Below are 24,322 nucleotides of genomic sequence, written 5' to 3' on the forward strand. Positions count from 1 at the left end.
CTGCTAGTTGAAATATTGGCCAATAAATCTTGCCCTCCTGCCGTTGTACCAGCCTTGCAATCAATTTGGTTTCATAAGCTTTTAGTTTCCTTTGTGAAGCGAACTCTAGGTGAAACACTGCTTGACATACGTAACGGCTTGGTAGTATTTGTGTTATTTTCTCGTCGGTGTATGTTGTTTTAGTCTAATTCGTGTTTTGTAGACGTAAATTTACTTTAGCTAAAAGAGTCCGAAATAAAACGTCAAAAAACCCGCGACCCGCGACCCGCGAAAGCTTCCACAGAGTCAGCGGATACACAAATAAGAGCACAACCCTTGTTATGTAAATAAGTTTTGCGCGGTTCATTTCAACTCGATTTCCATTGTTTGTAACGGCCAAAAATACGAGAAAAATATGTAAATCTGTAGCTGCCGGGTTACTCAAGGCAGTGGAATTTATAGCATCATGATATTTTGTGATATGACAAGTAAATTCTGAGTCGTTGGAAGCAAAGTTCGAGCTTGGGTTCCCCCGAAGATAGTGTAAGATATCCTGGATATCGGACCTGGGAATATCACTTGGAAGGTGAGCTTTTTGTGCAGTTGTTTATCAGTTTTAAAACTTATTAAATAAATATTACAGTCGACCAACGAACAATCTGTAGAAATTTCGAGTAGCTTAGATAAAATAGACTGCTGTTTCCTGCTGAAAAAGCATATTTTAACAATGGTGTGAGCTAAGATCTTGCATTTAGTTTATGATCTAAGTGTTAAAACTGCAGAACAGTAGTTTACGAACGATTCACTTAGGTGCTAATGCTATCAATATCGGTAAAATATTGTATTATTCACATAACACGTTAAAATACCACGCTGATCGCTTATATTTTTACGAATGATGACTGTATTTATGTTGCCTTTACGTTCGCTTGTTGCCTGTTGATGTTCGTGTTCAAGCTAGATATGCGTGCTGGATTATAGTAAATTGAAGAAGTGCATTCTACAAGTAAAGCTTGCTGTACATATAGCTACGATTTTCATAAAAAAAAAACGTTTGCGCGATTTCCGGAGGAAAAGACATTAATGAAGTGCTACAGAAACGATTTCACTCCAGCAAAGCTGATTGAAATCTAAATTTGTTATTCATACACTTCGCGTGAATTATCAGAAGGTTCTCGATCGCTTGATAATCTGTTGTCGAATCTTGAAAGTGAAGAGCTAAAATCCTTTCGGTTAAATCTTGTGCACGATAGTTATAAACATTTAACAAAAATATAATTTTAAAAACTAGTTTGATACAATATTAAATGCAGCTGAATAAACGGAATATGTTACAGCTTATAAACATCCAACTATTTAAAGAACTGCTACCGAATTTGTCAAGTCGTGATCATTGTATAGAACTAGATTCGGATGTGACATCTTCCCTATTTTAATGACATAATCATGAACTCAAAAACCGTAAATTACATCAGAAAATTTCACCTATAAGGTGGCTATGTCTTGTCAGAATGTTTTGTACCAATGTTTGAAACTCAGATGTTTAGAACTGCTCAATCTCTTGTATGCAAATTTAAATTTTAAAGAAAAATAAGAAGTGTTCTCTGGAAAGAAACAGCTGGTTCATTTATTGATGTAAATATTTCAAGTATTTTGTGTTCATGGATGTAGGTGGATATAACAGACCGTTACATGCTGAGCTTGTTATTCAGGTTATTTTAGGCTGCCCCCATTTGCTGCTCAATTACGTGAACAAAGTGATCAGTGGAACAAAACGTGATAAATCCATCAGTGTCAAATTGATTAAGTAATGCTGTTTCCAGTTAGCTCAAATCCCTGACTATATCATCAAGGCCTCCCCGGTTAACAGTTTAAAATATGGAGATGTTGTAAAATGTCTCCTAGAGTGCAAATTCCTAGAGCATTAGCAAAACAAACTTCCATTTTTCCATTACGTTTCTTGTACTGTTAGCATCTGGTCTTTGATTACTTTCTATTGTTTGTTTTTCAAAACTCTGTTTTGAATTTTTGCCTTAATTAAAATGTGAAGATTAAATGGCTTTGAATAGCAGAGCCTAGTGGATACCTAGCTAATCCTGTCTTTGTGTGGCTAAAGTAAACATAACAATATTCTGCCATTGTTTATATTCAATTACATACCTATTCTCTTGGGAAGGAAATGAAATGTAACATCATTATGCAAGTTTGCATAAATTATCTGATATTAGGAGTAATTAATGTTAATCCTATGGTTTATATGTTTGCAACTGATTGTTAATTATTTTTTAAACTGATCTTGTTAAGGGTCGCGTTAAAAAGTACGCAGATTTCCATGTATTGCTATGTATCGGATGCTACTTCTAAAAATAACATGCAAATCAAGCTGTGATGGACTACAGTAGTAGCAGTTTTGTTTTTGCAAGTCAATCAAAGCAATTCTGTTGATTTCAAATACAATCAGTAGCCAATGATTGGTTTATCTATCACAACAAGTTATCCACAATAACATTCTACTCCAGATAATAGCCAAAGAGGAGGGTAACAGTTTTAGTGTTTGAAGTCGCTTTCTTCTGATACTGTTTTCGTTAGTCGTGATAGTGCTATTTAAACACAAAGTTTTGTACAGGCAAGAATAAATACTTTAATTTACTTTTTAATTTAATTTACTTTACTTTTGAGGTGAACAGATAACTTTGACAGCTGACAAATGTTCAAGAATTAATAGACAGATTTGATGGTAATTTTATTACTTTCGCCAACAACTCCAGACATTTGCTGCAAGCTAGACTGTGGGTTTGATGTATCCACAGGGATGTAGTTAGAAAACACTAAGCCGGCTCATCAACTAGCCAGCTGGCTTTTCTGGCTTTCGCAGCTCTAAAAGTTTACCTTAGTCTTTGTTTTCATGTGAAATTTCAGCCAAATTTAAGTTCTCTTTAGCCGGTGAAATTTGCTGGAAGCCAGTGCTTAGTGACAATGATCCCCAGGGCTCAAAATAATTTTTGGATACTGACCGGTCATGTTGACCGGCCAAATTAATTTTTGCTTGGTCATGTCTCGTTTTTGACCGGTCAAAATATTGATTATTTACTTTGAAACAATAGCCTATTCTGCCAAAAAATTTCACCTCATAAGCTAAAACACGCGTTGTTAAAGATCGCTAAAAGTGTCATTTTATTATGTTCGCTTTTTGAATTTCCATTTCTTCTGCGTTCTACTCTACATAAAATAAAATGCTCAGTAGCCATAATGTTATGATACTCTGCATAGTTTTACATTAGTTAACGACTTATGGGTGGAGGCGATCTTGGTTGTAAGCACTTTACTGGTCTTTATTACCGAACAGTAAATAGTAATATGACATATGCCCATGCTACAAGTAAGATAACATTGCCTTTGCTCGGACTCGTTGTTCATCGAGCTTCCTATAAGATGCCCTCTTTTAATAGTTCTCTTTCTTCAAGACTGCCAAGAGATTAGCGAGAAAGCCTACGTCACTTCGCATTTCGTTTAAATCTGTAGACGCCGGACGCGGAGACCATTATTTTTTTTTGTACAGTACGAACAAACGTTTACCTGAACTCTCTTTGACAATTTTAAAAAAGTAGCACCACGTCTTGGGGACATGTTCAGTTGTGAAATAGGCGCAATTTAAAGAAACTTTGCTGACATAGCATTCAAAGCGTGTTTAATGATTTTATTATTTTCTCATGATCTTGCTGGTGAAAAACACTCTACGAACTCGTACTTTCTAAAGGTGCATATAGTTTTTTTTAAATCCTCTAACGAGTGCTGTTTTTCACGGCCTGCCTGACAATTGAAACTGTAATTGCGTACGCGTGTTTTATAGCAGACGTTGATTGATGCCACGTTCATCGTTGTCTGTTTAGCGTATTTACAGACGTGGATGTTTCCTGGTTTATTTAAGCAAACCGCTAACAAATCCGCAGAGCGTGATCGCCTCATCTGTATTCTACAAATTTGTGACTGCAAGCTGCTGTGATATTTTATGATTTTACTGTAAAATTGCAAGAAAAACTGCAAATAAATTTTTTGTGTGTGTTATTCATTTGAAAGCTGTGTACATGACCGGTCAAAATGACCGCCGTACCAAAATTTTGTCCTGACAAATCGTCATTTTAGCCGGACATTGTCCGTTGACCGGCTGTTATTTTGAGCCCTGATCCCTGCATGCATGCAAAATGACTCCTTGATCACTCCATAATTAAAGCAAGTTATTGAATGCTTCCTGAGAGCAAACACAAGGACACAGTGTCACACTTGAGGATATTATTTCTACATGTAGAAGTCGATAAATTAGCTTTTCATAGAAGTATATTCATTAGCTTTTATTAGTTAAAAGAGTGGATTTCGCTATCCACCAGATAAAGCACTGTCAACCCGATAAGTGTCAACAAAACCAACTGCCCTATCTACTGGGTAGTGATATTTGTCCAGTAGATAATGCTATCCAACTTTTGAACAAATGTGCCTAGATAATAATGCCCTTTCATGACAAGTGTCTGGGAGGCACTGTGGCCTAATTGTTATCGTGCTGGACTCCGGTTCGAGCGGTTTGGGTGCAAGCCCTGGCCGGGACACTGTGTTGTGTTCTTGGGCAAGACACTTTGCTCTCACAGTACCTCCCTCCACCCAGAAATAGTCCTAGTCACTTCATGCTACTGAAACCAGGATAAGCTCTGGTCTGATGGTCCTTTAGGCCTGGATGCAGACTTAAACTTTACCACAACAAGTGCAGTATAAAAAGGGGACTTGTACATGGGATTTCCTGAAGTTGCTGCCTTTGACCATGCAAGTTTTTCCTTTATTTAGTTATGTTAGAGATTGGTAATTTATGATCATATTTGGCGACTCTGATTGATTGATTGTCTGTTTGGAAATCTTGTATTTATTTAATTTTGCTTTAAATTATGGCAGCTGGCAAATAAAACACTGTTGTAAGCTCCACTAGCCGCTGATGCTGTACCTGAGCTGGGGTTACTGTGACACAGTACATGGATGGCAACAAGCACAGGCCCCTGGGATGAAACTGATGACAGTGCAAATTATGACCCTCCAGCAACTCGACCTCCAAGGAGAAGCACTCTCCGAGTGAGCCATCTCCATCAGCCGTACGCTCGACCACCTTCTCCCCCTCGCCATCCAAGCCGTGCTGCCTCATCAAGATCCAGGATGGGAGGAGTGGTGGCTGAGAAGGTCGAGGATCTAGCTGCATCATTGCAAGCAACAACAGAGGTGTTGTCCACGGCAGATCGCATGCTGGAGCATTACAGAGATATAAATGTAGAGCAAGATGAGGAAATTGCAAAGGTATTTTAATAATTTCAATTATTTGGTGTTGATGTTGCAGGTTAAATTTCCGTTTTCAGGCTAAATCCATTTCTGACCTAAATTAAACTGCTTCAACCTGAAGATAACTATTTAACAATGACATAAAATAACTCGAATTCATTAAAAGGAAGTCCAATAGATTGTTATCTTCAGGTTGAAACAGATTAAACTAGGCTGATTTTAACTGCAACACTGATGCCTACAATGCATTGCAAATAATAAATGCTTGTTTAAATTGTGGTGTACTATGGGTTGAGGTTCAATTTTACCGGTAATCTTGGTATAAACTCTTAACTGTACCAAGGGTAAAATTAAACCACAGCACATGTACATGTATATTTTTTTCTAATTTTATGTGTTTACTTAATTTCTATGCAGTTAAGGGCTGAGCTTGAAAAGTCTGCAGATATTTTGAGAAGGGAGAGAATTTCAAGAAGACGACGGCTTCCTGCCACCCCTTCATCATCACAAGTAAAGCACTTGCTGTCACTGAAGGTTAACATTTTTATTTTGTTAAAATTCTTATTGTAACAATTGTTCCCTTTTTCTTTACTTTAATGTTACTTAGTCTGAGGATGAACATGGAAGGCCAGCTAGGAAGAGAGGTCCTGTACGGTTTGACAAAGATGTTCGATCCGATGTAAGTCAGGAAGTTCTTTGGTTTGTTGCAGTTTTGTTATGGTCATCAATTTGAACATCAAAACATCTGGAATGCTTCTTTTGCAGGTTGATCAGCTAAGACAAGCAGTGAGGAACCTTAAAAGTGAACAAAATCGATTAACTGGAGAGTTGGAAAGGGAAAGGGAAGAACGTTCGAGGTTAGTTTTGTCACACTGTAGCTAAGCCCTGAGAGTTAAATTAGTTTTAATCAGTAGGAAAGCAGGCTTTTAGCCAGATGGGCATCCTATGGACATCCTCTTTTTCGAGAAAATTGATATGTTTTGCCATATTGAGAGTTATTTTTAGAAAAATTGGAAATCTTTTAATTTAAGTTAAGTCCCTATACCCCCGAGGAGGGTGGCATCTCAGGCCTCATATAAAATATAAAAGTTTTGGATGCCCACTTTGCAAATCCTGGCTAAAAGCCTTCAAAAAGAAAAGTTCAACAGAACATCTTCAGCTGGTAAATTAATTATTTAAATTTCATGATATTTCTCTGACTCTTTTTTGACTGAATTATGCTTTTATTAAACAGACTTGATGGCGACACTTGGGGAGGCAGGCGTGATCAGCGAGGTCCAAATGGAACATCAGGTATCAGTGAAATGAATGTTGTGAAGTGTTATTTGATGATGCCATTTTAATGATCATGTGACATTTGTGACCATGACAACATTTACACTGCATTGTAAAATTCACTGACTCATATCTGTTCCTTCCTTCACAGAAGTTATCTCCAGAGCTGACTTAGCAGAAAGGTATTAATTTTACACCCAAGTTGTAATTTATATCTGTTTTGCTTCTTTGTTTTTTTTTTCCGTTTGTTTGGCAATTTTCCCCCTGACTGGCTAAATCAGCCTTGTCAATGGCATTTTGGTTCTTCATTTAGAGAAAGACTTCTTAATGAGTTACGGGAAACAGAAGAAGCAAGTAGGCGGCAAGCTGAAGTTCTTGTCAAGGTCAGTTATAAAAAAAAAACTTGTGTAAGAAATTGAAGTTACCTTTTGTATTTGGCAGTGTATTCTTTAACGTACACTTTATTTACACTGGTGTATTTATTCTTAAGTAAATCTTCAATTACTGTCTTTATTTGAAACCTCACTGCACAGTGCTGCTCTTTTAACTATGACAAATAAAACGATGATAGCTACAAGAATTTTTTGATTGCAGGGATTGGATGCTGAACGTGATGTATTACGTGAAAGTCAAAGATTGGCATCGGAGAGAGACAGAGAGCTTGAAACATTAAGGCAACAGGTTAGAAACCCATATCAAATGAGTCGTAGGAAGGTGAACTGCTGTTATACAGTAAAAACCCGCGTATAAGAACCTAACATTTAAGAACCTGTTAGGCTAAAATTTCATTTTTAAGCACCCTTCACATAAGAACCATTTTAGGCTAAAATTCTAAAACAGGTTCTTATTTTCAAAAAAAGAAAAAAATAATCTTCTCAAAAATATAGAATTAAAAAATCTCAAAAATATATTTATAACACAGTCTGTTTTTAAAGAGGAACTTTGACATTTTATCATGTTATGTTGTTTTGTATACAAGATTCATTTGGGAATTATAGTAAAGGTTACAGTATAGGTTTGATTTAAACAGAATCAGATTAAAATAGTATAAATTTTGCTTGCCTGGGACAGTTGTATGCTTGTCTAGTTGTTTACTTTGCGTGAATAGTTACTTTTTTGAGGCCTGAATATCTGTTGAATCTTTTATCATTGCCGCTTGAAATGGGGCACAAGTGGACATGGGTGGGTTAAAGTGCTCTGGGGGGAGAATTTTAAATTCATCACTCAGTTTACTCAGTGGAGACGGGTAATAATGTAGATCAAACAAAGTTAGATTTCTAATAAGTTTTTCACGTGTTGGTGCTGGTCATATAACAAAGTAATATTTATTTCTTATCCAATCTGTTTAAGGTTAATTTACTCTGGTGAGTGGTGTAACTTCTTCAGTGATAATATTTCTTACTTTTATGTGCCTAATCCTTTTTATCTTGAACACATTTGCTGTTCCTAACTTTTCTTTTACAAGTCACTGTGACAAATAAATATTTTACTGATATCATCATTACACACTAATATTTATGTCTTCTGTAAACACTTAAGTGTAATATCTTTATTTTATATAATAACATTAACCGAAGTAATGAAACTTTAAGTTAACGTTAATATACTTCTGCACGTAAAATATCTACGACTAACCATGTGATGTATGCTGTTAACACAATAAAATGTTAACTTGAGGTAGTGATATTGTTTAACAGTACAAATAGCTGTTAATAACTTGATCATTATTTAATTTTAGACTAATCTGAACATAAGCTTACAGTAAACTGACAACTAATCGTTTCACTTGCCTCTTTTTAACTAATACGGTATTCATTTGTGTGCTCAAAACGGTGAGCAAAAGTGGCTTTGCGGTCAGTGAAATTCCTACGAATGGGGCGGGGCTAAAAACAACCCAAGAGATGAAGTCCTGTTTAAAACTTTACGTGATTTATTAACAGTTGCAGGCCAATCAAAAATCGCAACAAGACGAAATCGAAAACAGACTCAAGGAAATACAAAACGAGGTAATTACAGATACATGTTCATACGACAATGTCTTTAAATACACAACAACGGATTCACTTGCAATGAATGTCAAAATAGAACCGAAACAGCCGCGAGAATCAGGCTCGTGTTTTAGAAGTCTGCGCCCTGCTCTTTGTGTTCCAAGTTTCTTCACGTAGAGAGATCGATTATTGGCAATCGGTTGTCGTCAGCCTGTCGGTAGGCCTTCGGTAACCTGTCGGTAATCAATCGGCCGGCAGTTGTCCGACAGTCGGTGGAGGGGAGCTGTTCTTCACAATCTTCTTATGATAAATATTTCATAAAATAACTCTCATTCATGCGCCACTGGTACTTATTCCTCTACAGGGGATCTTTATCATCTCTTTATTTATTGTGTGCGATTGTCAGATGCGAGCTGAGCGAGAATCGTGGGAGAAGAAACAACAAGAAGTTGGTCAACTCGCCAGTGAATTGCGAAATGTCAGGGTAACTAACTTTCTTTTATACGTACATACGTGTTTGCTTCGTTTTCTACTAAAAATAGCTAAACGCTCGTTTTAGTCATTCGTTTTTGGACAAACTAAGAAAGATTAAGTCTAAAACTTCTTCAATGTAAATTGTTAGTTTTGATCCTAGCTTTAATATAACTAAACGACTTGTTAACTTAATTCATAACCTCCAGGGTTGTCTTAAAAAGGTTTGCAGTAAAAAATATGAAGCTGAAAGTAAAAGTTAAAAATAATATCAGAAGAAAAGGTGAATTTATTTTGTCTATTAAAATTTGATAGCTGAGGTTACACTTACTGTATTGAGCATCATTTGAATGTAACTATTTAATTCCTTCTAAAACATCAAACAGTCAGGAGATGAATGACAAGATTGGCTAAAAGGCGTGCTTTTATAACTTTTTGTAACAAAGTTAGTCACTGCAAAAGAGTAGTACTTTTACGTCATAAAAATAAAACACCAAACATATTAGTCCTCCATTTTTGTCTTCAAACAGACTTCAACAGTTTTCAAAGTAATTAGTTTAACTCAATAAATTTAAATAGGGTTAATCAATTAATTTAAACAATCGTATACAATTAAAACTCCAAACTTTCAATCTCGTACTTTTCTCCTACTCAATGCAGTCGTAAAAGCTGGTTTTCTCTAAAGCAGTTTTCACCTACCTGTATAATAATTTACCTTTTTAGAGTTTGTTGGACGAAGCAAACGATACTAAGATACGAGAGGAAATCCGCTCAGTCGCAAGGTATGTTCAATTTTTTAATGCCGGTATCAATAATATAAAAGAATTTGATGTTTTTCACCTATTTTTGACTTTTGTAAAGTTGACGTTTATAAAGTTGCCAGAATTGAAGATATATATGTCCGCCCTTACGAACGCTCTCTACCCCTTTCAGTGCAGCTGTTGATTTTCGTTTATCATAGAGAATGTTGTTTCTCTTTTTTTGTTGTTGTTCAGTGAGCTGGAGACTGAACGCAGGGCCCATGAAGAAAGCGAGCGGGAGAAGAGATTACTGGCGTCACGTGTAGATGATCTATCAGGGAGACTGGAACTAGCCGAGAGGGAACGTAGAGAGGTCATGGCCGAGTTAGAAGCTGCCGCAAAAAGACTGGACCAGAGTGAAGGAGGAAAAAACGCTCTGGTAGATCAGGTAATATAGGCAACCTCGTTTAAAGGAAGAAGAATCCAGGGAGAGAGGATGATATAAATTATATCATGATGTAAGACCCCGTCCACATTTATCCGGATAAATTAAAAAAAAAAAACGGAGGAATTTGAAAACGCCGTATAGAATATTTCCCGTCCACACTAGTCCGGATAAATGGGAAAACGGGGAAATTTGAAAACGCCGTATAGAAATACATGTATTTCCTGCCACACTAGTCCGGATAAATTTGAAAACGCATCTATTTTGGACAAAACGGATAAAATGCGTTTTCAAATACCCACTTCGAAGAGCGTTTTCGAAAAGTCCCGCTTTCAAAATGTTTTCCGTCCACCCAAAAACTGAAAAGCCGGTGTTTTTAAATTAATCCACTTTGAAGGGCGTTTTCGAAAAGTTTCGTTTTCGGTGAACAATTTTTCCAGATAAGTGTACACGGTTGGCCAAATCGAATAAAAAAAATGCGTTTTCAAGTTTATTCGGATTAGTGTGGACGGGGCCTCTATTTCTTGTTTCTTTTAAAGTTAGTATATCGTCAAGCGCTTCTTGCATGGACTTGCCTTGAGAATGGGAAATTGTGTTTCGGTGTGAGAAAATTGCAAAAAATCTAGATCATGCAAACGATTAACAATGCTAGAAAAGGTTTTTAAGGCACTTAAAATTCATTTCAATTTCACTTTTGAACAAATTATTATTCATCGATGCACTCTAAACAAACGTTAACTCTTCCCTTCTGATTCATGGCCAAACGCTCATTTTACGTTTCAATCTACTCTAAAGGCAGAGCAATTACGTCAACAGTTTTCACGCGCAGAAGCTGAAAAAACTGACTTGTCTCGAAAACTCGAAGAGGCCCAAGCAAAAGTCGAAGACAACGAATCCGCTCGGAAAAGACTTCAGAACCGGCTGGAAAGTTTGAATCGACAAATGGAAGAAGGACAAGGCGACCGTGAGCGGCTGGTGGAACAACTTGAAACTCTCAGGGGACAGGTGAGGTTTTTTTTGCTCCGGTAAGTTAGTGCTATGGATTGTTTCACCGCGGTCAAGCGTCCAGGCAGTTTTTTTTTCTATTTGGGAGAGTTTCGTTTATATTAAAAAGCAAGTATGAACAACGATAGATAAAATAGTTGCTGTTCCCTCGAATAAACGAGTATTTTTACTTTTTAAATGCTCCTGAACCAAACTGAATGCTTTGACAAATGGCGCCGACAAGTCCGTATTTCCCAGTTTTCAAACACGTAGAACTTTTTTAGTTAAGCTCTAAAACATTGAGTGAACCAGTGTTCAGTGTCAACCTGCATGAACCAACAATTCCGCGCCAGTTCGTTTGTAGTTTGTAGAGCAATCCCATGGTAAAATAACGTTTGCATGTTTAAAACGCTGAACTTAGCTGTTCCAGGCGTTCCGTTACGCTGGGAACAGCGCAAAGAACGGTCAGTGAAAAAAGGGGCGAGGGGCTTAGGTCGAGAGAGGGAGGGAATTTCTCCGCCATCTCATTCACACCCCTCCCCTTATATTTTGCTCACAGTTTCTCGCACTTTTAAAGTTCTCAGCCTTCAAGAAATCATTATAGGTATTACAGCATCATCATGCCCCTTACTAAACTATCTAATTTTAATCGGTAAAGTTTATATTTAGGATTGCAGGAGGAAGTGTGTACGGCCGTATATAAAAGGTTTTATACTGAAAATAAAAATAAAATATCAGACAGAAAAATACATCGCGACCAAAAATAACGAATTAGAAGCATTTTATAAGAAATGGACGAGAAATTTTCCAAACTTAGTTTAACTTATTCCCTTTTTCATTTGTTTTCTCATTTTCATTACCTTTTTTTTTTTTTTTGTATACATGTAACTTTATGTAAATTATTAACAGAGAGTATTTGTAATTATTATTGTAATTAATATATTATTTAGTAAGTAAGAACATATTAATTGCCAAAACAGCAATTGCGCGGCTGTTTTAGGCTAGCAACAATTTGTAACCATTTGTAATTGTATGTTTTGTACTTTGTGTTGTGGATGAATAAAAAAAAAAAAAAAAAAAAAAAACAGTTTCTCGCACTGGACCCGGTTGTTCAAAGGATGGATAACGCTATCCATCGGATAAATCGCTATCCAATGGACAAGTGTGGACAAAACAAACTACGCTATACACTGAACAGTGATTTATCCGGTGGATAGCGTTATCCATCCTTCGAACAACCGGGACCAGCTCTTCAACTAACAACGCCCAGAGCTAAGTCAGTTTTGTGGGCATTACTTAGTTGTCACGTAACTCTCGGGGAGAAGCGTTGTGTGACCACTCATACAAGGCTGCCAAAAGATCATCCATACATACGTACTTGTACATACAACATTTTTTTTTACCCTCGGATTTGAAGAGTAGCTAAAATAGCTAATATGCCAAAGCAAAAGAAAATTTAGTCACAAGGGGAGCGGTTAATTTTTTTTCAGGTCGCAAAGTCTGAGCGAGAAAAAGACGACATTATGCAACAGGTGTCGAGGTTAACAAGAAACGCCACTCAAAGGCGTCAATCATTTGGACCAACTGCCTCAGGGACAGCTCAACTTAGGAGAAGCCTGGGGCGAACCGAGGGGCCTGGAGGTGACCACGTGTCCGAGATGCGAAGGAACCTGGATCGATTTGAGTTGGAGCGAGATCTGGACCGCAGACATCATGCTGGGGAGTCGTTTTATGATGGACCTTCTGGACGAAGCTTCAGGGGAGGGGAGGATATGGATAGGTATTATAATAAATCTATGGTTAAATTTCCCGTGAGGGATACCCTAGGTAGTACAAATAAGCGTCCGCTTATGGGACGTGTCTATTTATGGAAGGTCCGGTTTGAGCGGACTTCCCGGTAGTGTCATGGTCCCAGCCACATACAAGCACTTCATTTTTAACCTCCCATAAGCGGACACCTCTCCTAAGTGGACACTTAGTCAAAGTCCCAGCCACTTACAAGCACTTTATTTTTAACCTCCCACAACTGGCCATAAGCAGACACAACCCTTTGCGGACACTTTTTCAGGTCCCAAGGTGTCTGTTTGTGGGACGTTCAGCTGTTCTTTCTGACAATTTTCGATTCAGGTGGGATACACGATACCAGAGTGTCGAAAAAGGCTAGCTGTTTGTTTTAAAAAATGTCAAGGCAAGAGCGCACAGCTGCGTGTCTTTTTACGCACTCGTTTCACTCGAGAGACGTCTTAGAATTGAGCGCAAAAATTCCATACTGATGACGAAGCTCTGCAAAAGTTTTGTCGTGTCTCTGATTGGTTACTTCTCAGTTGTGGGTTTCCACGCGCAAGTATCGACCAATCAGAGGCACTGCATGGTTTTGTCAGTGCTGCGTCATCAGCGCTTAGTTGCAGTTATAGCTGCAGTTGTAAATTGAGTGCCGTAAAACCAAAACAAAAGTAGTCACTCTGGTCAATCAATCTGGCCTTTGAAGAACACAACAGTACTTAACAATCCAGTAAACCAATAAAGTCGACGTAAAAACCTGTTGTCGGAAACGCGTTTTAAATTTGGACACGTGAGGGAGTTACGATCGGTTTTGGTTTTACTCTGATTGGATGAGAAAGTGGCGCGTGATTTTCTAAACCAATCACTAAGCATATCAGTGCAAAACCAAAGCAAACGCGAACTACTTTCTATAATGAAGTGAAAAGAGTGAAAACCGTTCAACGAGACAGTTATTCCTAAAATATGTGATGACCTTTTGCTTCTCCCGCCAGATTCGACCTGTTAAATAACTTGGAACATCTGCACCAGGACATGGATCGCAAAGACGAGCAGCAGGAGCGGTTACTCAGTCAGATGAAAGATCTGCTCTCCAAGTACGAGGAGAGCGAGGAACAAAAGAAACGCTACATAAACGAGCTGGAGACTGTGAACAAGAAGCTGAAGGATGCCAGTAAAGATGTGCGGGAACTGGAGGAACAGTTGGAGGAGAAGGATAATCTGCTGAAAGAAAGCGATAAGAAGAGATCTGAGCTCAGAAACAAAGCTCTGCAGTCCATAAAAGAGTAAGGCGCTTTTAGATAGTTGTAACGCATAGTGTTGACGTTCAATTCAATTATGTTTGTACCATTCGGAGAGGAACGACGAGGAGAATTGTTGCCACAGCCCCAACTCTCTCGGTATCTTTTTTTTTAAGACCTGGCAAAACGAGGAAACATGTTTCCATAATTGTGTCCTCGTTTTGCCATGGTTCCATGCCGCGCGGAAACACGAAATGTTTCTGCCGTTTAGCAGAAGCAAATTTTGCTTCTTGGAAGCAAAATTGACGCTGGAAACAATGCTTCCCGTGTGGCAAAACAAGGAAACATTGAGGAAACATGAGCGCGCTACGGATGTTTCTGGAAACATGATTTCTCGTTTAACCAGGCCTTAACTCTACTCAAATGTCAAGAAATGTCAAAAAAAAGTAAATCAAGAAAGCATATTACATGTTTGTAAGATAAGAAATCCAAAGTTGTTAAGGACAGTTGTTAAAAGCAAGTACGGAGCACACCGCCCTCGCTTTCTTCCACCCTCCTCCCTCCCTCCCTCGGGCATCACTAAAGCTCTGGACAACATGATAACAAACAATCGACTTACTCCTCCTCAGATATCGTACAAAATGCAAGAGACTGGAACGAGAGGCAGAGCAAGGATTTTCAGCACACCCGCAAGAACCACTGGTATGTGATACTTCATGTAGTACTTCACTTTGTTCCATTTTAAATTTGTTTATCGTTTTGTTAAAAAAACAAGTTCGAGCGCATTTGAATCGTTGTCTCGTATTTCTGCAGAAGGAGATGAAGGAAATCAAAGAACTGCGTGCAAAAGTGGCCAAGCTAGTTTCCAAACTCCAAGAAGAAGCAGAGCACCGGCAGGTGGGTCAAAGGGACTGGAACGACTTTTTGCTACACTTTGTGACACGTCACACTTTGTACGATTATAAGATACCTGAGTAAAGGTAGTGTAAAATTCCGTATAAGCTCTGGGTAAGGCGTTTTTGGTGGCATTTTTTCGTAGGGGCTTATTGGCGTAAAATTGTGGTTATGTAGCAGCTTTCACAAGGTCTTACATGAATGTCTTGCTACCTTTTGAGAGAACAATAGAAAAAAAACAGGAACCATTCCCCTAGCCCCAAAAACAATAGCAACTGCTTCACTAGAGGACCAGTCATTTGAATTACAATCTTACGAGAGCTGTTACAGTACTGAGCTCATGGGCTTTTATGCAATGGGGTTGGGGAGGGGGGAGAGTTCGGATTTTTTTCGGAAATTCAAAATATTCTTAGTAATGTTGTGCTAATTATTTATCGAGTGGTTTTTTTTTTTGTTACCTTATAAAGAATTATGAAGAACGCATTTTGGAAGCGAGACAACAAGAAAGAGCCACAAAAGAAGAAGCGGCCTCACTGTACGGTCAGCTACAACAAGTACGCATATCTTTCCTGTTATTAAAAGCCAGCATGGTATAATGCAAATTCCCGAGTTTTGATTGGTTAATAGGCAATGGTATATGAGGAGAACAGCCGGGGAGCTCAAATATTACAATTCTTTGGGTGTTTTTAATAAAACAATTATTCCACTCGCGCTTGTTGGATGAACTTTTGATGAAATCAATAATTACGAAAACCAATCAACTTACATTTGTTTCGTAAGTTTTTCCTTTAAATTTACTGGCGATAAAGCGCGTTGTAAAAATTAATCGGAGGGTTATAAAATAAATGAACCCCTTTCTGGCTTTCTGGTATATTGGACGATAATGCCCGAGGCTGAAAGATTGTCCTCAAAATTTCACAGTTGCCCTCGAAGCTTCGCTTCTCGGCCAACTGTTCATATTTTTGACAATCTTTCAGCCTCGGGCATTATCCTCCAATATACTAGCCGCCTGAAGGGGTTTATTTACTAATTATAGCCAACTCAGTGCTACGCGCCTCGTTGGCAATCTACCATCTCATATCCAATGCGCGCTCGTGGAATAATCGTTAATTATCACTGTTGACATATTTGTTGCAACACCACGCGTTGATCAAGTTCTAAATTCTCCTCTTAACTTTTCAGGAACGCGATGCGCACACGAATGCACTGAGAGAGCTTCAGGAGCAGATCCAGTCCCTCACGGTTCGTTCCTTTCGTATTTTAATCGGTTGTGTGATCGTTACACTTTCCGTCTGCTGAAATAATATAAAATTAATAATAATATTGAAATAATTATCTTTTTGTCATTTTTCTCCCATCAGGCTAATCACGAGCAAGCTCTACAAGACGCTGCTAAAAAGTCAAATAAAGAGAGAGGTGACATAGAAGATCAAATCGCCGATATGAAGGTAAAAAGACCGTTAGACGATAAGAAGAATTCACTTTTGTTCTTGGTGTCTGTTGCCACTAGTTTCTACATCTTTATACTGGTTTCAGTCAGGTCTCCATTATTTGGCAAATCAAAACTAGGTACAGTCAACTCTCTCTTAACGGACACCTCTATAAGACGGACACCTCCATTAGACGGACACCTGGTTATGGTCCCTGCCGTTTTTCAGTCATTTTACTGTAAGAAAACTCTCTGTAAGACGGACACCTCTCTAAGACGGACAACGGACACTTTGAAACCGCCAACGGACAGGCACTAAAAGTTATTTTTTCATAAATAATACTTCAAAACTTGTTATCGACATATAGCATAGCAGGTCAGCGCCTTTAGAATACCAAATTTACCAAAAACAATCCGCTAAAACGCATTACTTCTCTGCTTAAACTTGTAGTTTTAGTTTTCTACTTACAGTATCACCGTTTGTTATTAACAAACAAGTCGAATCTCTGATATTATGTTTGTTCCACTTTATAGGTTTTGCTAACGTAAGCGACTAAAACAGACGTGCATTCGTCGTGCATAGCCGTTTAGCTTTATCGTCTCAACATTTCTGGTGTCACGTTACCTCGACTCTCTATAAGGCGGACACCTTTATAAGACGGACAGTTGGGGCCGGTCCCGACGGTGTCCGTCTTAGAGAGAGTTGACTGTACTGAAGTCAGAAGGGTGGGAGGTCAAAATAACTATGAATAGAAAGACTGTACGTACTATGTGATTGTAAGTACTATGAGGTTGCTGTCTCTTTAATTGACTGAGAAGTTTTGAAAAGCAACAGAGAGATGTCAAAAAGTTGAACGTGCTGTTGTTGGTTCTCTGATTGGCTGAGTAGTTTTCAAAAATGTTGTTTGTGTGCGGTTGTTTGCTCTTTGATTGGCTAACAAGTTTAGAAACCAACAAAAGGATGGCATAAAAATTGTACGTGCGATTGTTGGCTCTTTGATTGGCTGTTTACAGTGATGAAAATATTTTACAAGGGGATTTTGTGTTGTTGTGACAACGAATTATCATCACTTATGTTCTTGAAACGCAGATTCAACTTGCGGATGAGAAGTCAACAATCAAAGCGTTACGTAAACGACAAGAAAAGGACAGAGAGGAGATGGAGAAACTCAACACTGAGTTGAATGTGTGAGTGTAGTATTTTACATATTTGACATGGCTCATAGTCTTTTAAAAAGCCCTTGAATTTTAAAACGAGTCTTGGAAAGCCCCTTCTATGGCATTCTCAATGTTTGCAATAAATAAAAAAAAGAAGAAAAACAAACTGGAAAACTGTTTAATGCTCTAAGAAGGGCGCCCAACGATAAAAATCTCGAGCTAAGAGGCAAAGAAAAAGGCCCAAGTGGAAAGTTAGTAGCCCAGAAAAGACAAGTAAGGTTAAACAACGATTGTTGTACAGATATGTTTAACATTTATTTTCTCAGAGGACCCTCCTGAAAACCACCCCCTAGGTGATTGGAGGCCTCCTCTTAAAATATTATTTATTATTATTATTATTATTATTATTATTATAGATATTGCCTGTAATATTGGTATTCAAAAACGTTTGTTTTCCAAATGCGGACTGACAGATGTCTTCGACATTCTGAGAAACGGAATAGAGTACTTTAAAATTGATTTTGTTTGGCTAAAACTGTAAGAACCATGTTTATAGGACTAGGGTGTAAGGATTGAATTAGACGGCAAATTAACACGAATTTTGATGGTTTTTTAATTTAATTGCTAATCAGAGCAAACGAGGAAAACAACAAGTTAAAAACCCGCTACGAACAAGCTAAGGAGGAAACGGAAAACTTGGTAAGTAAAATAAAAATGTGTCATTACTCAATTCTGTATTTTGTGTCATGCAGTATCCTTTATATTCCTTTCGTTTTCAACGCGTTATTTTTCATTTACATTTTGCAGAAAGAAAAAATTGAAGTCAACCAGAGCAGGTTTGTTTATTTCAATGTTTCTCTGCCTGGTTCCGTCTGACACTGCCAGTTTGTTCGTTGTTCCCACGACACACGTTGAGAGAGTTAATTCCTTCTTGCTGCGCCCTCTGATTGGATTAAAAAAACTTGCGCCACCTATTTGGCCAATCAGATGCAACACCAAAGCCAATCACGTCTTGGTCACGTGAGTTTTCCCGCGCTTGGCGCCGGTTACGTGTATTGCTTGTAGTTTTCTAACCTCTGATTAACTTTTTGTTTTGTATATAGGATCGCTCAGTTGGAGGATGCACTGCGGCGTAATCAGTACGCGCTTGAGAAAGCTGCAGAGGAACAACAGGTACTGGCGGCATTTTATTTGTTTTCACTATACCATGGACGATCAGGACTTGGGAACTTTTTCATTGGGAACGAAATGATAAAGGCTAAAGTTTGCTTCAACCTGTTTTTGGTTTGTTCACTTCTTACAGTCTGGTCTGCAAAAGGTCGACGATCAACTGGATCGGGTTATCGAGCAAGTCTGCAGAGATTCGGACATGCCCCTCCCGGTGAGTACACCAAACAGTCAGTCAGTCAGTCAGTCAGTCAGTCAGTCAGTCAGTCAGTCAGTCAAGTCAGTCAGTCAGTCAGTCAGCCAGCCAGTCAGTCAGTCAGTCAGTCAGTCTGTCAATCAGTCAGTCAGTCAGTCAGTCAGTCAGTCAGTCAGTCAGTCAGACAGTCAGTCAGAACTTACCGAAATCGTTCAGTGTTCAAAGAAAATGTAATAACTTGACCATTCTTACTTGTTTTCAGTCTCTGCTTTCCAGTGGAAGCATAAGAAATAACTCTCAAAATTGGATTGCCGACATGATTGTAAGTAAAGATATTTCACCTTCTTAATAAGCAGAACTAAAATGCGTACAATCACAATTAGTTGGCATACTTCGCTCCTTGACACTCAGTAAGTCAGTCACGTACGGCATTCTGTGTGGGGCCCCTCCTGTCCTCAGTGTTGAATGAAAAAGGTTTTGTGGTGACATCGTCAGCTAAAGGACAGAGCGAGAGTCCTAGGTCCCTGAAGGACAAGTGGGTCGAGGGCTGCGGGAATCTCGGTTGAGCATAAAACTTACGAGACTAGGAGCGGTTTTGGTATTTATCCAACTAAAACAGTGCAAGACTCTGACTGAGAATGTTACAGTATCTGTTTAGCTTGTTGTTAATTAGTTGTTTTTATCGTTTGAAGGGTAAATTCCGTTGGCTTTCTGAAGAGCTGAAAGCTCGCCTTTCGACAGAACGCAGACTAAAGGAACAAGCCGACTGGAGTCAAAAGAGAATTAGGGTTTGTATAACTTCTGTTCAGTTGAATTCTACTTGATCTTCTTCAGCTTCGGTAAACGCCTCAATTACAGAAACGCACATATAGTGTTGGCGAAAATCTCTGCTTGAGCCACATTTCTCGTCACGTAGGAAGGATTGCGTGACGAGAGAGCGAACCCGTGCTTTTTCATGCTCGTGTACTTTAAACCCAATAAAATGATCCTCTTGTCATGCATCCAACAGTTTTTGTGTGTGTTTATTGTATTGTTAGGATGTTGTGCAAAAGGCAGATGAAGACAAGGAGTACTTCATATCAGAACTGGACAAACAGAGCATGTTACTTGATGAACTAGCGGCGCAAAAGAAAGGTAATCAGAACAAAAAAAGTCTAGTTGAAGTCTGCTTTCGAGACAAGTGGCCCATTAGGCCGACGCGTATCTCTGGCTTCATTTGTATGAAGCGAGTAGGAGTATTTCCAACCCCTCCCCCTGCTGAAAAGGCCTCGATTTGAAAAGTAAATTTGGTACTTGAAAATCTCTCAAATGGTGGTATGGTTTTGTGGTGTGTAGTAGCAAATATGTTACAGTAAAATGTGTCCAAGGTTTAAGAATTTGGTTGGAGGAAGTTTAATTTTTGGTTAAAAAAAAGTACAACTCTGTGACTAACATTAGCTTTGTCACGTTATTTAGGTTTGGAATCGAAGAACAAGCAGAATACCGACAACATCAAGGCTCTTCAGGTTATTAAAGAAAACCGTCTTTGAACTCGGAATGCATTCATAAAAAGTTTATAAATGAATTCAGTAAATAAATTTTGCCTTTTTTTATTTTCTAGGATAGAATAGCTCAATTGACCGCTCATCTAGAGACGGTAAGCGCCTTGTTTTAAAAGTCTTCTTCAGCCCAATATCTAGACTTGCTCAAAGGTCGCTCGCTTCTTGCGACTTCGTCGCTCATTTATCGCGACTTTGTCGCTCAAAAGAGTCGACTTGTGGCAAGTGTACCTAATATCTTGACAATGTTAAGTTTGGTTCTAAACAAGTTTTGTACTGATGCATTTATGATTATATCTGCAGAGTACAAAAGCCTTACACGCCACAGCCGAAGCTTTGGATGATCGGCAAAAGGTCTTAGAAGAATTTGAAGGCTTACGGGTACGTTATCTATTTCAAAAACATTAAAAACTAGCTTGTCTTTTTTGACGATATTATTTGGAAGGGCAGCCGTCCCGCTCCGCTCAAAAATCGAGCGGAGCGGGACGGCTGTACACAGGCAAGGTAGTTTGATTTTCAGTGTGAAGTTTATTTCTAACATTATTTGCAAGCTGAAGTATTTGTTGACAATTTGTTTTCAGGGCGAACAGAGAGAGCGAGACAAAATTCACGACAAGTATGTCAGGTAGGCTAGTACACTCGTCTTGGAGTTTTGTCAGAATCAGAATCGTAAAACTGTTTTACCACTTATCCATAATTAAAAAAACTCATTAATAATTCCTAAAGAAAATACAAAAGAAATTAATGTTTAATGAGTGTCTTTATATCTGATAAAGACACGGCTAAACTTTACGTCCAATTTTCTAGGCCAAAATAACCCCAAATCTAAATATTAGTGCAAGAATGAGTTGATCTACATCAGAAGATTTTTAAGCCGTTCAATAAATTCGCAGTTCGTGTTTTGTCAAGTCTAAAACACTCGGCTGCGCCTCGTGTTTTAAACTTGATAAAACACTGCTGCTCATTTATTAAACATTACTTAAAGGACGACAGAGGTTTACACGGCCTATTTTTTCTACAGATATAAAGAAAGAGTTGGAAGCATTCGTCGAGAGCTTCAAGGAGCAAAATCAATGGCTGAAGACTACAGGGTATGTTATTGTTTTATTTTTCTGCAATATTTATATGTTTTCTCTTTTTGATACAAGATGAACTTAACAACTGTCGGCTGCGACCTAGCAATAGACAAATTCGGCTAACGTGTTTACATCGTTGTTGCCACCCAATTCAGACCATGTGATGATTCCTTTGGGAGGTTACAATTGTGCAATTTGTCACACGTAACTGAGCGCATGGGAGTATGAACGAACTGAACAATTGTAACCTCCCAAAGGAATCAGCACATGATCTGAATTGGGTGGCAACAACGATGTAAATACGTTAGCCGAATTGGTCTATGAATGACAAACACCATGGAAAACTGCTTTAACATGTTTTCTATCTCATCCATTGTTGTATTTGCGGATTATTCCCTTTTTACGATTGCCGAGCTTTTAAGCGCGTCCAAAACATGCTTTAACAATGTGCCTCCCTTCCTCTCTCCTCCTCCCCCTCTCTCCCCTCCCCCTCCCTTCCCCTTGAAAAAATTCCCCCGTCAACATAATTGAGATTTGAAATACCCGCGGAGGTGGGGAGGGGCGGGGCAGAATCGAAGAAATTCAGCATTTGTTATCAAAGTTAACGGACTTTCATATCTCTTCACAGCAAGAGAGTCTGGACGCCAGCACTTTGTCGACGAGACTATTGGAGGTCGGTTGCCAATCAAATTCCTGTGATGGTTAATTTGTTCTTGTGTGCAATTATTACATCGATTTTTTCTCGTTGCAGAGTTTGGATCGCATTTCCAGTCCTAAAGCCAAACAGCGGAGACTTCACCAGTTTCCAGATACACCACCGACAAACTTAAGGTAAATTAGCTTTAAAGAGATGTTAAGGCTCGAAACTTCAGCCGCTAAGATCGAAAAATTAAGTCAATTTAGCAAGTATTTTCTAACTACCGGTAATCCCTTGAAGAAAGTTTTCCTAATTTCACTGAGTTGTCTAATTTCAATTTTGTTTTCAGACCTTCGACAGCTAAAACGAACCCCGTGTCAGATTGGTCTCCAACTTCCGATAATACTTTTTCGACTGTCTCTGAAAGTAAGTTGTCTTATTATGAAAGCTATGTCACGCTTTTATGAGATTTTGTTACTCTATGGTCACGCTGTGTTGAGCGATTTTGTGACAGTTTTCACTTTGGTGTTCATAATTGCAGTAGTGTAGCAGCTCTCGTACGGCAGCTTGTTATTCTACTGGTCCTCTAGTGTAGCAGTTGCTATTGTTTGGGGGGCTAGGGACATTGTTTCTTCTATTGTTCTCTCGAAGGGTAGCGAGCCATTCATTTGATACCCGACCATATATTAAAGCAGATTCGCAAGAATTGCCATTGGCTACTAAAAGTTTTGATTTTTTTAAATAGAAGAAATGTTTCATGATTCAAAAGTTGTTATGGCTAATAATAATATTGCTAAATTAATGCACTATACTTCGCCTGAATTAAGACTGTCAATTCCCAATTTGTTAACTTACTTTTCAAGCCCTAACAGCAAAGATGTTTTCCATTGTTTCTAAATAATTTTTAGATCCCTCGCCGATGACTTCCCCGTTGAAAACAGACAGAAAAAGATCGCACAAGCTGAATGAATATCGTTCAAAGGGCCCCATAGCGAGCACTGACTTGGACTATAAAGAACGGTAGCAACACAACGAGGTGTTCATCATGTGCTGGTAATAATGCTTTGCTACATCATTAATCTGTGTCGATATAAGCATTGCTTCGTTTTGATTTATTATTGGTCTGTGTTGGTTTACCACTGATCTGTGGTTCTCCATCTTTGATTTGAGTTGGCGTATATCTTTTATGTCGGTTCCGTGTTGATTAAAGGCCAGTTTACAGGGTTCGTACAGGTTTTGAATTGAGCATTTCATTTTCCAGACATGGAAAGTCATGGGATTTAAGTGTGGGTCATGGAAAGTCATGGAAAATGACATTGACTGTACAAAATTATTTATTATTAATTTTGTTATTTTTTGTGAGGAAAAGGGTAAAAACGTAAACGAAATTAAGATAATGTTTGAAAATTTCCAATAAACATGGTCAAATTTAGGTCAAGAAAAACTATTAAAAGTCATGGAAAATGTCATGGAAAGCCATGGAATTTTTAAAGCTTCTGTATTAATACATCAATTACCTGCTTGACTTATCATTTTCACATATTGATTTAACGTTAACGAATCATATAAAAACCTCTTCCTAATTTAGCAGTTTTACACTATTTTCAGGTTAAAAGAAGCACTGTTGACCACTACACGCCACTCAAGTGATATATTTAAAAGAACGACGATATAAAATAGTGATTGTATTATAATATCAAGATATACGTTTTTTATTTAAACTGACAACACTGTTCTCACTCCTATCCACCCCAGAAACTCAAATGTACGCGTCCCGAAGAAGAAATATGATTAATATATTGTAGCTACACAAATTCAATATTTGTAGTCACATTTTGTAATTCAATTGTTGATTTGTTCACATTAAAACATACACTGTGAGAAATATTGTTTGTTTGACAATGAGTCAAGTAGAAGACTTTTCGAAGACCAGCGCGTTACTCTGGTATCTGTAGCATCAAGCGACTAGGAGTATTTTTACTCCCTCCTGGATGGGATGCTAGTCCATCGCA

The 24,322-nt window shown here is 38.3% G+C and overlaps 1 protein-coding gene across 4 annotated transcripts; it reads left to right on the top strand.

Annotated features, from left to right (window-relative positions):
- Positions 1-339: 339 nt before the first annotated feature.
- Positions 340-24,195, top strand: LOC144630560 (uncharacterized). Of its 4 annotated transcripts, none has more exons than XM_078488922.1 (39): positions 340-565; positions 4,918-5,310; positions 5,710-5,802; positions 5,900-5,971; positions 6,058-6,149; positions 6,527-6,585; positions 6,719-6,749; positions 6,881-6,950; positions 7,162-7,248; positions 8,508-8,573; positions 8,962-9,039; positions 9,750-9,808; positions 10,022-10,214; positions 11,007-11,216; positions 12,686-12,975; positions 13,970-14,260; positions 14,845-14,917; positions 15,029-15,112; positions 15,577-15,663; positions 16,292-16,351; positions 16,471-16,557; positions 17,629-17,726; positions 18,329-18,395; positions 18,504-18,532; positions 18,800-18,869; positions 19,000-19,077; positions 19,322-19,381; positions 19,752-19,847; positions 20,097-20,193; positions 20,515-20,564; positions 20,660-20,695; positions 20,901-20,978; positions 21,179-21,222; positions 21,619-21,688; positions 22,302-22,346; positions 22,425-22,504; positions 22,660-22,736; positions 23,219-23,363; positions 23,919-24,195. In XM_078488922.1, the coding sequence occupies exons 2-38, from the start codon at positions 4,999-5,001 to the stop codon at positions 23,332-23,334; spliced, it is 3,585 nt and encodes a 1,194-aa protein (XP_078345048.1). In that variant the 5' UTR covers positions 340-565; positions 4,918-4,998; the 3' UTR covers positions 23,335-23,363; positions 23,919-24,195. The 4 variants fall into 4 exon arrangements, with proteins under 4 accessions (XP_078345048.1, XP_078345049.1, XP_078345050.1 ...); XM_078488923.1 differs by having other exon boundaries at positions 11,028-11,216; XM_078488924.1 differs by lacking the exon at positions 8,962-9,039.
- The last annotated feature ends 127 nt before the right edge of the window (positions 24,196-24,322 follow it).

The sequence above is a fragment of the Oculina patagonica genome, chromosome 11 (genome assembly GCF_052425735.1).
Source record: "Oculina patagonica isolate OP01 chromosome 11, crgOcupat, whole genome shotgun sequence".
NCBI lineage: Eukaryota > Metazoa > Cnidaria > Anthozoa > Scleractinia > Oculinidae > Oculina > Oculina patagonica.